Source organism: Ursus maritimus, unplaced genomic scaffold, assembly GCF_017311325.1.
Source record: "Ursus maritimus isolate PB19 unplaced genomic scaffold, ASM1731132v1 scaffold_27, whole genome shotgun sequence".
Lineage (NCBI taxonomy): Eukaryota > Metazoa > Chordata > Mammalia > Carnivora > Ursidae > Ursus > Ursus maritimus.
In genome coordinates, this window is record NW_024425230.1 from 6,547,723 (window position 1) to 6,564,171 (window position 16,449).

The 16,449-nt window shown below is 44.7% G+C and overlaps 1 protein-coding gene across 3 annotated transcripts in view; it reads left to right on the top strand.

Moving 5' to 3' along the window:
* Positions 1–16,449, top strand: part of APBA2 (amyloid beta precursor protein binding family A member 2) — a 236,520-nt gene that overhangs the window by 187,378 nt on the left and 32,693 nt on the right. For all 3 annotated transcript variants that reach the window (XM_040642672.1, XM_040642673.1, XM_040642674.1), the window contains 2 exons: positions 3,837–3,917; positions 5,212–5,248. In XM_040642672.1, the coding sequence (XP_040498606.1) occupies positions 3,837–3,917; positions 5,212–5,248 (118 nt within the window). The remainder of the gene's footprint in view (positions 1–3,836; positions 3,918–5,211; positions 5,249–16,449) is intronic.

The window sequence follows — 16,449 nt, forward strand, 5'->3', positions numbered from 1 at the left end:
CCCAGACCTGCCCGAGCCCCAGAGCCCCACCTTGGGACTTACTGGGGCAGCACAATGAAGCCAGGGCCCATATGCATTATCTGAGAGCTCCTAGTGCTTGGGGTAGGTTCTTTGGGCTTCCAGCAAAGGAAGCAGGAACCAACCTCCCGGGTCCCAGCGGCCCCTCTGCATCCCCTCCATTCCAGGAAAGCCTCATTTCTTCCTGTAGCTTGAGTTCTGATTTTTCTCGGGATACGGTGATGCCCTCCTTTCTTCCTCTGTGCACAATATTCCCCATGCTTGAAGCCCTGCCCCACTTTTCCCACCTCCCGTCTGAGCAATCCCTGTCCTTCCCACCCCCCAGTGCCTCTGAGACTCAGTGGTGTTTATAGTCACAGAGGGGATGCTCAGCTAGGATCTTGGTCTGCTTGTGTCATCAGTGCCAGGAGGGTGGGCCCATGTCTCTTCATTTTTCTCTAGCCCTCCCAGCGAGATTGAATGACATCAAGGAACACAATAGTGACGATCTAGACAAGGAAGAAGGCCGGCAGCGACATCTTGCTATGCCACCTAGACCTGTGGGAACCTAGCCATTAGCGCCAATACCTGGAGCCTCAGTTCCGTCAGCTGTAAAGCAGGACTGGGAATAGTGTAACTTAGTTATTCCTAAATAAATATGAGTGTAGTATGTATTTATACTTATAAATTTATTTGTAAATATAACTTATCATTAATGTCGTTGTTATCATCATCATCATTAGATTGTTACTGCTTGATAATCTATTTCCAGAAAGTTCTGAAACTTCACGTGATGGCTGACTAAACCTCCTTTGGGGTTTGGACGTCGACTTTAGTGCTGTGGATCTGGCCTCCATCTTCCAGATGGTACAAGGCACCAAACAGAGATACCTAAACTTTAAATACTGTTAATTGACATTTTGGTTTGATGTCTTCTTTAAGAGAAGACTTGTGACATGTCCTTGGAATATTTTTTCTAGTAGTAGACTGACTAATTTGCATTAACGAAGGAATTTAGATTCTAGAGTTTAGAATTTGCATGAAACTAAGAAATCAGTTTTTTTAGAAACATGATTGTAACTCTTGGACACTGTTGTTGGGAATGTAAAATGGTACATTTGCTGGTAAACAACATGGGGGTTCCTTAAAAATTAAAACAAAATTACAGTGTAATCCTGCAATTCCACTTAAGGGTGTATACCCAGAGAACTGAAACAGGAACTCTAGGAGCTTTGTACCTATGTTCAGAGCAGCATTATTCACAATAGCCAAAAGGAGGAAGCAACTGAAGTGTCCATCGATAGATGAATGGATAAATAAAATGTGGTATCTACAAACAGTGGAATATTATTCCATCTTTAAAAAGCAGGAAATTATGACACATGTTATAACATGGATGAATCTTGAGGACATCATGCAAAGTGAAATAAGCCAGTCACAAAAAGATAAGATTCCACTTATATGAGGTTCCTAGAGTTTTTAAATAGACAGAGACAACCAGGGACTGGAGGGAGAGGGTAATGGGGAATTAATATTTAATGCATACATAATTTCAGATGTGTGAGATGAAAAGAATTCTGGAGAGGGATGGTGGTGATAGTTGCAGAATGTTAATATACTTAATGCCACTGAACTCTACACTTAAAAGTGGATAAGATGGCAAATTTAATGTTATTTACCACGATTTGTTAAAACACATTGTGTTTTAACACAATTTAAATAATAAATAATAAAATGAGAAAATCTGGTTTAGAAAATTGAAGATGTCACAAACAAATGGAAAGACATATGCTCAAAGAATGGAAATTAACGTTGTTAAAGTATCCATACTACACAAAGCAATCTACAGATTCAGTGCAATCCCTATCAAAACACCAATTGCACTTTTCATAGAACTAGAGCAAATAATCCTAAAATCCAGAAAAACACAAAAGACCACAAATAGCCAAAGCAGTCTTGAGAAAGAACAAAGCTGAGGTGTCACAATCTCAGGTTTCAAGATACACCATAAGGCAGTAATAATTAAAACAATGTGGTATTGGGGCACAAAAATAGACACACAGATCAATGAAACAGAATAGAAAGTCAAGAAATAAGTGCATGCTTATATGGTCAAATAATCTACAGTATAGGAGGCAAGAATATACAATGGGAGAAAGACAGTAATGGTGCTGGGAAAACTGGACAACTGGCTTACATGCAAAAAAGTGAAACTGGACCACTTTCTCAGATCATATGCAAAAATAAACTCAAAATGAATTTAAGACCTAAATGTGAGACCTGAAACCATAAAAATCCTAGAAGAGACCACAGGCAGTAATTTCTTTGGCATTGGTCATAGCAACATTTTTCTAGATATGTCTTCTCAGGCAAGGGAAACAAAAGCAAAAATAAATTGTTGGGACTTCATCAAAATAAAAGGCTTTTGCACAGCAAAAGAAACCCTCAACAAAACAAAAAGGCAACCTACTGAATAGCATAAGATATTTACAAATGATGTGTCCAATAAGGAGTTAATATCTAAAATACATATAAAATTATGCAACTCAACACCAAAAAAGAAAAAACAGATTAAAAAATAAGCAGAGGGGTGCCTGGGTGGCACAGCGGTTAAAGCGTCTGCCTTCGGCTCAGGGCGTGATCCCGGCGTTACGGGATCGAGCCCCACGTCAGGCTCCTCCACTATGAGCCTGCTTCTTCCTCTCCCACTCCCCCTGCTTGTGTTCCCTCTCTCGCTGGCTGTCTCTATCTCTGTCGAATAAAATAAATAAAAATCTTAAAAAAAAAAAAAAATAAGCAGAGACATGAATACATACTTTTCCAAAGAAGGCATACAGATGGCCAGCAGACTCATGAAAAAGTGTCCACCATCATTCAGCATCAGGGAAATACAAATCAAAACTACAATGAGCTATTACCTCACATGTGTCAGAATGGCTGAAGTAAAAAAGATAAGAAATAACAAGCATTGGTGAAGATGTGGAGAAAAGGGAATTCTTTTGCACTGTTGGTGGAAATGTAAGTTGGTGCAACCACTGTGGAAAACAGTGTGGAGTTTCCTCAAAAAATTAAAAAATAGAACTACCATACAATTGAGTAATTCCACTGCTGGGTGTTTACCTAAAGAAAATGAAAACATTAATTTGAAAAGATATTTGCACCCCATGTTTAATGTAACATTTTTTTTTGGCAAGAGCCAAGATATGGAATCAGCCCAACTGTCCATTAATCGATAAATGGATAAAGAAGATGTGTGTGTGTGTGTGTGTGTGTGTGTGTGAATTAGATCTTGCCATTTACAACAACATGGGTGGACCTGGAGGGTATTAATCTAAGTGAAATAAACCAGACAGAGAAAGACAAATGCCATATGGTTTCACTTGTATGTGGAATCTAAAAGACAGAACAAACGAACAAACAAAAAACAAAAACAGACTCATAAATACAGACAACAAATTGGTGGTTTCCAGAGGGTAATGAGTTGGGGCAAGGGGTGATGGGCAAAATAGGGGAGGGGGATTAAGGGGTACAAACATCCAGTTACAAAATAAGTCATGGAAATGAAAAGTATAGCATAGGAATATAGTCAGTAATATTGTAATAATGTTGTGTGATGACAGATGGTAAAAAAAGAGAATATATGATTCAAAACATTTTATAAATATAAAAGAATACATGTTAATTGCAGAAAAGTTTGAATTATGTCTGTATGTGTGCACACACATACACACACATACTCACATACACATGCATTTCATAAAATTGTATCATATTGTATCTTGGTTTATTTCTCTAACATATAAGAGCACCATCTTCATCTTTAACTTCCCATTTTCCAGGTTTGCAATGGCTTGGAGCAGCCGAGGAAGCAGCAGCGCTCTGATCTCAATGGACCTGTGGACAATAACAACATCCCAGAGGTAACTTTTTCCAAGGATAAGAGTTGTGGCCTCAGATCCTAATATTGGAGCTACCCACGACATCATGGTCTTCTCACCCTCTCCACCATGTTCTCATCCCAGCCAGTGCCTTGGAAGTGGGGATTCAGTCAAGCAAAGTTGGGTGTCCCTGTAGGAGAAGGAAGAAAAAGTTCTTTCCTGCCGATTCAGACTCACACCACTGTGTGTTCATGTGTTTCCAGTGGGGGGGGGGCAGGTGGGGGGTTCATTTGTGCTCCATGGTTTGACAGAAACTCATTCTACTCCATTATTTGACTGTTGTGTTCTAAGTTAGGGTTACTCAACAATGGCACCATTGACATTTGGGCCAGAACATTCTTTGTTGTGAAGGGCTGTTTTTTCCACTAAAGGATGTTTAGAAGCATCTCTGGCCTCTATTCAGTAGATGCCAGTAGCATACAACCTCTTCCCCAAGTGTGACAGCCAAAAATGTCTACAGACATTGCCCAATGTCCCCTTGGGGACAAAAATCATCCTGGTTGAGAACCACTGTTCTAAACCAACAGCAAGTTTTTGAAAAACAATCCTGTATAAACTGGCACTGCCTTGATGGGGGTTGTTAAAATGAGGCTTTCAACAAGTCATTTCCCTTTTCTGGATGACATAGTGTGGATGGAATTTTCTAGCTTTTTTTTTTTTTTAAAGATTTTATTTATTTATTTGACAGAGATAGAGATAGCCAGCGAGAGAGGAAACACAAGCAGGGGGAGTGGGAGAGGAAGAAGCAGGCTTATAGCGGAGGAGCCTGATGTGGGGCTCGATCCCATAACGCCGGGATCACGCCCTGAGCCGAAGGCAGACGCTTAACCGCTGTGCTACCCAGGTGCCCCGGAATTTTCTAGTTTTGATGACGTAAGTCTGGCCACCCATAGAGTGGTGTTCAGGGTCCTTTATCTTGCTTTTAAAGATGGGCCTGGTAATTCTCATGCCCACCAGTTGGAGAACCATTGGTTGTATGGTCTCTAGGCTCCCTTCTAGAAGTGACATGCTAATCTGGGAATCCCTAAGTTTTAGATGGTGGCCTTTTGTACCCCAAGTTTTCCCATGGGAATGGATTCCGTGTGTCCTGCCTAAACAAACACCATTGTGCCTGAATGCCATTGGTTTGCTTTCTGGAGCTGACTTTTAAGGAATATCAGACACTCAGTGGGGTTTAGCTTTTCACATACAGTACCCATCTTAGCCTAGATCTTTCAGGCCATCTACTTACAACTGTCATGTGTTTGTTTTCTTTTCTTTTCATATTTCCTAACAGACAAAGAAGGTGGCATCATTTCCAAGTTTTGTGGCTGGTAAGTGACCTTGAATTTTCTCTTAGAGAACAGTTGCATTTTTATCTCAAAGCAAATGGTATTTTTACTTTTGGTTTTCTCCTGCAAAGCTTGTATAGGAAGCGCTCCTTCAAGGTAAAAACAGTGTTATGATAAGCAAAGGTGCTCAGACATTTGGTTGTTGGAGCACTTTGTAAGCCCATATTGTTAGGAGGGGGGTAGTTCAGTTGACTGGGGAACGGTCGGCCATCCCATTGAATTACACCTTCAGTAATGGCCTCTCCCATGACGCTGTTGATCGAGTTAATAGATTGCAATGTGTCTGTATAAGCAGCTCATTATGATCTAACACTTTTGATTAGGGTGGATATAATTGCGTCCAAATACAGGCTGTGACTCCTTTATTAGACTCTTCGTTTCCTTCCATTCTCCTGTCTTTTTTGAAGGGGTGAATATTGGATTTCAGCATTCAGTGTTGAGCCAACTTTGCACTGTATGAATGGCCTCAGGGAATCTTGACCCACTCCTTTCCAAAGTCCTCCAACAACACCATAAAGAGCCTCTTAAATAAGATCTTTCTTATTAACAGGGGGCTGTTTCCTGCTGTTGCTAGTGTAACAATAAAAAGTGTGGATTTTATTAATTCTTTCAATAAGCTGGTAATTAATTTTTATGAATATTTTTGGGAGTAAGGTAAATCAATCATCAGAGATAAATAACTTTAAAAACATTTCCTACCCTGGTTTTCTTTTTTAGTAAAAAGCTGACATCTGGAAAACCCCTTTCAAGGGACTAGTTTGAACCAGGCTAACCCAGTTCAAACTGGTTGAAAATGAATTGATTGGCTCAACCCAATTTCGGTGGGTTCAACATTATATGGGCTCAGTGTTGCTCAAACTAGATTAAAAACAGTTTCAAACTGCCGGAATCCATCTTATACTGTTCAAATAAACTTAATTCCATTTTGACCAACTCAGGTAGGCTCAAATGGGTTTTGCCCAGCTATTTATATGTGATGCTGGTTAAAACTGCATCAGACTGGTTTTCATTAGCTCACAATAGGTTATGATAATTCCAATCCAACTGGCTAGTTGTGGTTTTTTTCAGGACCTAGTGATTGGCAAGAACAGACACCACCCCCTCCATGCCTGCATTGTAGGGTTGATTAGGTTCCTGATTCGGAGGACTCAACATCTCATAAATAGGGAGGATGCACCACTTTCCTGGGTGGTCACAATGCCAGGATGGTGTGTACCAGTCACATGGTTCCGGTGAGGTGGGTTCTTGTGGATCCAAGAAGCTCACTTTTCAAAGCATCATGGTGTCATTTGGGCAGAACTCCCTCAAACTGCCTAGGGGAATGATTTGGATATTAGACTCCTGGGTCTTGAGTCAGCCCCCTAACTGGAGGGGAGGGCAGTGGAGAAGGATCAGGAAGCAATATCAATGCCTGGGTGCTCTGAGAAGTACCTCTCGCTTGCAGCAATCCAGAAGACACTTCTCTGAATCAGCTTAGACTACTCCAGACCAAATCAAAACAATGTCGGATGCCTCAAACTGTTCCGATGGGCTAAAGCTCCTTGTGACCAGTTCAAACCAGTGTGGATAGCCTTAATTTAGAATTTCCTGGGGTGCCTGGGTGTCTCAGTTGGTTGAGCATCCGACTCTTGGTTTTGGCTCAGGTCATGGTCTCAGGGGCCTGGGATCAAGCCCCACGTTGCGCTTCACACTCAGCGGGGAGCCTGCTTGAGATCCTCTCTCTCCCTCTGCCCCTCCCCCTGCTTGCTGACTCTCTTTCTAAAATCAATGAATAAATCTTAAAAAAAAAAAAAAAAAAAAAAAAGAATCTCCTGTTAGGCACACCCATGGAGTGATTATCAGAGATATTGGCCCCAGAGAACATGAGGGTCTTAAACCAGGAGGGCTCCATACACCCTCTCTGAGGGGCATTTCATACCTTCGGGCTCCCCCCTGGCCCCTGGCCGGCTGTGTGGACACTCACAAAAGAGTCCAGGTGGGAAACTGCAGTTCCTGCCTATTCCTTCTGAGGAAGTAGCCCCATGTCTACTTGAACTTAGGAGGCCTTGTGAATCTGAGTGTTTAGTTGAACCTTAAAAGACCTTGAAGACTGACTCAGCCGCCTTCTCCTTGTCTCCCTTCGGCCAGAGCTGTGCCACCTGACCAGGGCCCTGGACTCCCAGGTTGGCTGGAGGAGCAAGTATTTGGCTTTCCAGGAAGGCAGGGGAGAAAGTCTGCAGATGGGTGTTGAGGGAGCAAGCCCCCAGGGCCTGCTGTACCCCATCCATTTGGCGAGCGTTTCAAGGGTGGGGGAGCCCCCAGGGCTTGTTCGGTCCTCCAGTTGGAAGTCTAAAGAGCTGAGAAAAACCCGGGATAACTATGACGGGAAAGCAGGCCTTCCTCCTTGTCTGGGTCTGCGAAATCACACTGGAGGTAAACCTCCTTGGAGATTTAAGGAGCGGTGGCCTTCAGTGCCTTCGCATGCCTTATTTCACACCTAATAACTGTTAATAATAATGAAAAATAATAGTAACAGTCAAAGGGACACCGTCTTAACATTTATTGGGTGGTAGTGCCGGTCCCAGGGACGTGTGCTGTGCACTTACTTCCTGTCAGCCTCCTACGGTGGCAGACGCTCCCCCCATCTATAGGTTAGGGAAGGTGAGGTTCGAGTAACTCATCTGGAGTCTGATGGCTGCTGCTCTTAGAACCATATCTGGGTCCTTTGCAGCGTAAGCTCCTCACCAGATGGTTTCCTACCGCCTTAACACGCCTCCGTATACCACCACCACCAGCGATGAGGCCAGGGAATTCTTACTAGGTGCTTCTGTTGAGCAGGCACGCTTCTTAAACACACTGACTGTGCTCCTAACAACACTTAGAGGTAGGTGCTGTTACAGATGAGTAAACTGAGGCTTAGAGAGGGTGAGTCATTTACTCAAGGTCACCAGGGATTGGAACGTAGGTGGGAGCTTGAGCTCATTGCCTCCTATACTGTACTGCTTGAGCAACCCTCAGCATGCAGCGGGTAAAGAAAAGCCTTCACCTGGAGAAGACACATGGTTCAGATTCCAGGGAGTCCACAGGAAGAGAACCTTCCAGAAGTCAGAGTTGTTGGTCCCTCTCAGGCTCAGAGTTGCAGCCCTCTGTCATCAGAGGTACCCGAGGGAAGAGGCCCCCGTGACCACCATCTGTAGGAGAACACTCCAGGATCCACTGATGCTCTTGGGCCCTCTCCGACTGGGAAGGTTGACACCACAGAGTAAACCTTGTAGAAGGGCCTGTTGAACAGAGGACTCACCGCCTTCCCTGTGGGGAGGAGTCCTGGAGTGGTGAGGAATGGAGGGACCCACAGGATGTTCTCTACTGCGGGACATGGAGGCTGGCAGTGGCATGAGTCCAAGTGGACCAGGTGGTTATCCACCTCTGAATGAGTCTATGTTAAAATCTAACTTTTCCATAAAACCAGAAATGGGTTCATTAAAACCAAAAGTTTGATGCTGGTCCCAAGCAATGGAGTCACAAAGGCTGATAGATAGAATTCTACTCCTCACACTGTTCTAATCCAACAGCCAAAGCTCATGCAAGATGTCCTGAAACATAGCCCATCCCACCAGCAGCTCTAGCCTTATGCTAGAATGTGACTTGTCCTCAGGTGTCAGGGCCCTGGGATCCCTTACAACCTGTCTGTACCTTATCAACTTCCCACCTGTGTGCTGGCCACTTGGAGAATGTGTGGGCCCCCCATCCGTGCTGAGCTTGCCCCTCACACCTTCCTTTTGGTGGGGGTCCTCAAAGTGATAAAGCCACTTGGTTATTTTCATGCAGTGGACACTTATGATCTGACCTCTTAAAAATGGGCAGTTGGGGTGAACCTGTTCAGACGAGACTCCTAAATTGAAGGCCGCTCACCTCTCTTCCTGTTCAGCCTGTCAGAGGGGCCAGGCTCCTAAGTCATAGAGCAGACAGGCCTGAGGGGACGGGTGAGTGTGGGTGTGGGGTGCTGTTGGCAGGAGGACCAGAGTAAGGTAAATCTCCGGGACCAGCGGGGCCCAGCGCATTCCAAACGGAGGTTATGAAAACCAAAATGACTTCCCTTTTTTACAAATAGTGTTTGATTTTGTCCAAAAGGAGTCGTGAATAGGGATTAGACAGATTTTAAAATAGGAATTTTTATTCACTAGAGGTTTGTTAAGATATTTCTGAGTAGTTCCTAGAACAAGGCAGAAGCCATAAGAATTAAAAATGTATTCTACCCTGGAAATCCTTATTTCCCTTCTCTATCTGCACATCCCTGTACTTTTCCTTTTTCTGTCTGCACATGCCAGACCCCTAATCCCTCTCTGCAATAGAAGCTACTGTTTAGTCTCTTGTGAATCCTTCCAGAACTTTCTTTGACATATACAAAACTATAGACCCCTTTCTTTTTTTTTTAATGTTTTTTTATTATATTATGTTAGTCACCATACAGTACATCCCTGGTTTTTGATGTAAAGTTCGATGATTCATAAGTTGCGTATAACACCCAGTGCACCATGCAATACGTGCCCTCCTTACTACCCATCGCCAGCCTATCCCATTACCACACCCCCCCTCCCCTCTGAAGCCCTCAGTTTGTTTCTCAGAGTCCATAGTCTCTCATGCTTCATCCCCCCTTCTGATTACCCCCCCTTTCTTTATCCCTTTCTTCTCCTACCGATCTTCCTAGTTCTTATGTTCCATAGATGAGAGAAATCATATGATAGTTGTCTTTCTCTGCTTGACTTATTTCACTTAGCATTATCTCCTCCAGTGCCGTCCAGGTTGCAGCAAATGTTGAGAAATCGTTCTTTTTGATAGCTGAGTAATATTCCATTGTATATATGGACCACAACTTCTTAATCCAGTCATCTGTTGAAGGGCATCTCGGCTCCTTCTACGATTTAGCTATTGTGGACAATGCTGCTATGAACATTGGGGTGCATATGGCCCTTCTCTTCACTGCGTCTGTATCTTTGGGGTAAATACCCAGTAGTGCAATTGCTGTGTCATAGGGTAGCTCTATTTTTAACTTTTTGAGGGACCTCCACACTGTTTTCCAGAGTGGCTGTATCAACTTGCATTCCCACCAACAATGTAGGAGGGATCCCCTTTCTCCACATCCCTTTTCTTAAACTACAGATTACACATGGACACATGAGTCTGTACTTTGCTTTTTCATTTCTTGGTACCTCTTGGAGATAAGCTACTATAGAGCCACCTGATTATTAAGTGGCTGCCCAGGATTCAGGTTCATGGACATATGATGGGTATTCATCAGTCCCCTGTGGACTGCTTCTAGTCAGTGCAGCAGTGAGCAGCCTCATGGATGTGTTCATGTGCGTGTTCCTTCACAGAAGCTCTTCCTAGATGGCAGGGTTGCAGGCCAGCCACACGCTGACTGGGGTAGAAGTGGCCCCCGAGGGAGACGGGGTACACACCCTCAGCTGTGTGTGAGAGTGCTGTTTCACCAGCCCTGTGAGCCATCCAGCCGTTTGGTCTTGGCCAGGCCAATGGATACAAAGTGGTGTATTGTTGATTTTATGCACACATCTTCATCAGAAGTGAAACCAAATGCTGTTTGATGTGTTTACAAGCCATTTGTGTTTATTTTCCTATGCATTGTCTGTGTGTTTCCTTTGCTCACTCTTCTGTTGGATTTTTGGTGTTTCTTATTGGTTTGCACTGTTCTTTACATGTAAAGGAGATTTGCCCTTTGGTGTGTATCGTAAAAGTTTTCCCCAAGCTACCATCATCTTTTGATATTTTTGCATTCTTAAAGTTTTCATTTACATTCCAGTTTGTTCATATACAGTGTTATGGGTAGTTTCAGGTGTGCAATATAGTGATTCAGCACTTCCATACATCACCCGGTGCTCATCACAAGTGCCCTCCTTCAGCCCCATCTCCCCCTCCCCTCCCCTCTGGTAACTATCACTTTGTTCTCTATAGTTAAGAGTGTGTTGCTTGGTTTGCCTCTCTCTCTTTTTTTCTCCTTTGCCCATCTGTTTTGTTTTCTAAATTCCGCATATGAGTGAAGTCATATGGTATTTGTCTTTCCCTGACTGACTTATTTCACTTAGCATAATACTCTCTAGTTCCATCCACGTGGTTGCAAATGGCAAGATTTCATTCTTTATTATGGCTGAATAATATTCCTCGTGTGTGTGTGTGTGTGTGTGTGTGTGTGTGTGTGTGTGTTATTACTACCTCTTCTTTATCCATTCATCTTTTGGTGGGCACTTGGGCTGCTTCTGTATTTGGCTATTGTAGATAATGCTGCTATACATATTGGGGTACATGTATCCTTTGAATTAGTATTTTTGTATTTTTTGCATAAATACCCAGTAGTGCAGTGGCTGGGTCATAGAGTAGTTCCATTTTTAACTTTTTGAGGAAGCTCCATATTTTTCCTTTTTTATTTATTTTTATTTATTTATTTATTAATTTTTTAAAAGATTTTATTTATTTATTTGACAGAGAGACAGCCAGAGAGAGAGGGAACACAAGCAGGGGGAGCGGGAGAGGAAGAAGCAGGCTCATAGCGGAGGAACCTGATGTGGGGCTCGATCCCAGAACGCCGGGATCACGCGCTGAGCCGAAGGCAGGCGCTTAACCGCTGTGCCACCCAGGCGCCCCTCCTTTTTTAAAAAATGCATTTTATTTTATTGCTTTTTTTTTTTTAATAGAGCGAGAACATGACAGCGAGCACCAGTTGTGGGGAGGGGCAGAGGGAGAATGAGAGAGAGAATCTTAAGCAAGATCCATGCTCAGTGCAGAGCCCCAAGCAGGGCTCAATCTCATGACCCTGAGATCATGGCCTGAGCCAAAATCAAGAGTCTGTCACTCAACCGAGTCACCCAGGTCCCCCTCCATATTTTTCCTTTGCTGAACATTTTATGTAGTCAACTGTATTCATTTTTTTTCCTTTGAAGTTACAAGTTTTTGAGATTGGTATGAGCTTTGCACTGTCTTTTTTAAAGATTTTATTATTTATTTATGTAGAGAGAGCGTGCAGGAGTAGTGGGAGGGGCAGAGGGAAAGGGAGAGGGAGAGACAGCACCTCAAGCGGATTCCGTGCTGAGCGTGGAGCTGGACACAGGGCTCGATCCCATGACCCCGGGACCATGATCTGAGCTGAAATCAAGAGTTGGACACTGAACCCACTGAGCCACCCAGGCAACCCAACCTTGACACTCTTACCATTATTTTTTTTCCTTCTAGAACCCTTATGATTTTATTCAAATGAGTTACATATTTAATTTATCTGGAATTTATTTTGGTATATGGATCCAGAAAGAATTACATTTTAAGCATTTTCTTTCAAACAGCTGACCATTTGTGCCAAGACTGTCCCATGGATTCTTCCCTCTCTGCTTTGAAATGCTGCCTTTATAATATAATACATTGTCATTTACACCTAGGCCTGTTTCTGGATCTCCACTGAGGTTCCAGAACCAAGCTGCTTTATTTAACTGGGGATTTGTAGTGCATTTTATGACCTGGAAGGCTAACGTCTGCCTTCTGTCACCGTTGTTCCTGTTCAGAACCTCCCTGGATCCTCTTGTGTCTTTACTTTTCCATAGAACCTTTAGAATTAGCTTATCAGTTATGCAATAAAAATTCCTATTGGCCTTTTTATTTGACATGCATTACTTTTATCTTTGTTAGTATATGAAATGGCAGAAGCCTCCATCTGAAACCCCGGTTGGGAGATCTAAGCCCTGCTGACCTCTCCATCTCTGGCCAACAGCCTCATAAGTGAACTTGGAAGGGGAGCCTCCCCTAAATGGCTACAGCCTTGGGAGAGCCCTTGAGCCAGAAGCGCTGGGCTCAGCTGCACCTGGATCCAAATACTTGTTGTTTTCAGCTGCAAACTTTTGGGATAATTTGTTATGCATGGATATAGATAATTAATATCCTATATGTTTTTAAGAGAAAGCGTGTCATGATTCATACTGATCTGAAGATAAAATGCATCCCAGTTCATCTTGTCAGGACTGTAGGGTTTTTACATTTGTACCTTTTTCCTATGCCCCAGACCCCCATTCTCAAGGACACCAGCAGAATTCTGCATTTCTTTTATTCCATCAGTCCTACGATAGTCTCAGAATAACAAGACCGACATCACCAAGGACATGTGATTAAAAATACAATTCAAGATTCATTTGCATTGACTTTGGTCTTCAGAGGATAGCCCAGGAGGGATGTACTATCAAATTACTCTGTTTTAAAATCATTCAGAATAGTTCTCTTCATTACCATGTCACAACTGCTTACACATTTAGATGCATTTTTTTTCTTTAGGAATTTGCTTTATTCATTGAATTTTGTTTTATAATTATATAAAACACTTACATGGTTCTGAAGTCAAGTATAGAAAACAGGGTGTATGAAAAGGCGTCTAATTTCTTACACCATTACCCCGCCTCCCAAATCCTTTCCTCCCACTAGAGATAACCAGTTTTAACATTTCACGTATTTTTAGTATCTTAGGTGATTCTTCCCCCTTTCTTAGATAAATGGTAATGAGTTAACACCCTTTTCTCCATCTTCCTTTTTTTTTTTTTTTTTTAAGATTTTACTTATTTATTTGACACAGAGAGAGCACAAGCAGGGAAGTAGCAGAGGGAGAGGGAGAAGTAGGTTCCCCACCAAGCAGGTAGCCCTATACTATGCAGGGCTCGATCCCAGGACACCGGGGTCATGACCTGAACTGAAGACAGGTGCTTAACTGACTGAGCCACCCAGGCACCCCTCCACCTTCCTTCTTACACTTAACACGAACCCCTGGAGATTATGCCAGAGCTCTGCACCATGCAGGGCAGTACGCGCAGGTGCTCTGTGCTGTTTGGACATCCGCTGTGTGGATGAATGTCCCCTATGCAGGAACATTTGGGTGGTTTCCAGGGTTTTGCTCTTAGAAATAGTGTTGCAGTGAGCAGCTTTATACCTGTGCCTTTCCCTATTTTTTTGCCAGTTTTTGGATTCATTCTGCTGTTTCTGGGATGTAATTCTCCCAGGTCCAAGCTAATGCTTAGGACCTGCCTTGGGCAAATCTGTCCACTAAACTGAGCTTGGCTTTGACCGTTTTTGAGTCTTTTTCTTCCTCCCAGAAGCCAGTGATTTTATCTCGCTTGTTGGGTGTCTAATGTTCCACGCTGTGGGACTTTCAAAATCGTTTCCTTCAGTGATGACGCAACCTGTCCTGCAGCCCCAGGCAGGGCCTCTCCCCAGTGACTGTTCTGAGGGTCTGATTTCTCGGACAGCATCTTCTCTTTTATAGCAGCCCCCTTAAAGGGTCACCTTTAACAGGGGCTTCTTGGAGGCACAGCCCAGCCCACGGCAGCGTTGGACATCTGGCTCTGGGACCCACTGGTGTGGTGGTGGAGAGGGTGGTATTAAGGGCAGGAGGAGCCCTGCCAGAGCCCAGAGGCCATGCCCCAGGTCTGCTGGTAGAAGGTCTGACCTGAGATCCAATCTCACGGCTCTCCTGCCTCCTCAGCCACTCTTGACACACCTTCCCATCCCCAGGCCAGCTCTTGCCCTTATTTCAGTGGCTTGCATGGCATGTGGCCTTGGCACTCTGCCTGCTCCTAGCCCCTCCTCCCTGTCCTGTCCCCTCAGAGCCGTGGCCTCTCCTCCCAGCTGAGACCAGGTCCCTCTCTGCGCTTTTGAAACTCACCCGATCTGAGGTGTTTTCCTCTCCGGTATCTTCCACTCTCCCCTCTGCTGGCTTCTGAGAGCATCTGTCCTCGCCTGCATGTATCCATAGCCAGCGCTCTACCTTCCTCTTCTTCTGAACCAGACTTTGGGGATGGTTGCTTCATGCTTATACCTCCCCTACACACTGCCATCCTCTGGCTGGCTGAGATCACTGTGGGCTTCCTGGTCACGGTGCATCAGAAGCACGAGGGCTCCTTTCCCCTCCTGCCAGTATGGGCACAGCTCGGCCCGCCCGCTGGGGACAGGGTGCTGGAGCTCAGCAGAGCTGGGTCCTGGGACCCCTGCCCACCCAGTCCCCCCTCTCCCCGATGATTCTTCTGTGTCTGCAGCTTCGTCTGGCACTGACGTGCAGTTTCTCAGGACCGCTGAGTCCAGCTGCCTCCTGAGCTCCTTTGGAAGACTTCCAAGTTCCTGCACCTAGAATCCCCACCCTCAAGGCCAGTGCCCCCTCCTTGTAGCTGCAGCTTTGGCCATCCAGTGGTACAGTCTGCTTTCGAGCACTCCTCATCCTCACCTTGTATTCCAGACTGTGGGTTGAACCTCCAGAGTGGATCCAGTCTGTCGCTGTCTCTCTGGCACCATCATCACCCTGGTCCACACCATCATCACCACCACCACCATCATAATCATCACTCATTCACTCACTTGCTAGAACAATTGCAGTAGTCTCCCAGATGCTCTCCCTTCTTCCCCTCTGTGGTTTGCATCTCTGCAGCCAGAGTTGCTTTCTAAAGACAGAGAGGTCGGGCCACTTCCCTGGCCAGTACTCTGCAATGACAGTCCTTGGTGTAGCTCCAGGATCCTCCCCTCTGGCCAGCACTCTCTCTGCAGCCTCAGCTTGCTCTACATGCTGGCCCACCCCATGCACCTGGGCAGTTTGCACATTTGGTAGCTTTTGAAAGGTGCTATACTCTGCCACCCCAGGGCCTTTGCACCTGCTCTTGCCTGAGCCTGGAATGCTGTCTTCTCCTTTCCCTCTATGGTTTTTTTGATTCCTTTGCATCCTTCGGGCCTCAGCTCAGAGAGCACCTGCCCCCAGATTCTTGTCAAGGCCAGACACCCCTGTGGCTTCTTCACTGGCGCGGGGTCCTTCCTTCATGTCGTTTACCATGCACCATCCTGATGTATTTATTTGGTGACTGTGGGACTAATGTCAGCCTGTGAGTTCCGTGTTTTCTGTCCTCAAATGAGGGCTCAAAAATGCTTATGAGTACCTGAATCAGTAGCAGTGGTCTTTTGCCAAGTCATTTGACCCCTGGGAACTGTCCTTATTTGTAAAATCAGGACATTGAGATCTGCTTCATGAGGTTGTCGAGGACCGAGCGGAATAGACCTTTGTTACACACAGAGGTCTGGTGTGTCAGGGCTGGGGGCTGTACTCTGCAACCTTTCAGAGGCACACTCACACACCCATCCTCGGCTGTGGCTCTACCCAGCCGTCCCCTCCCCCCAAGACGGAG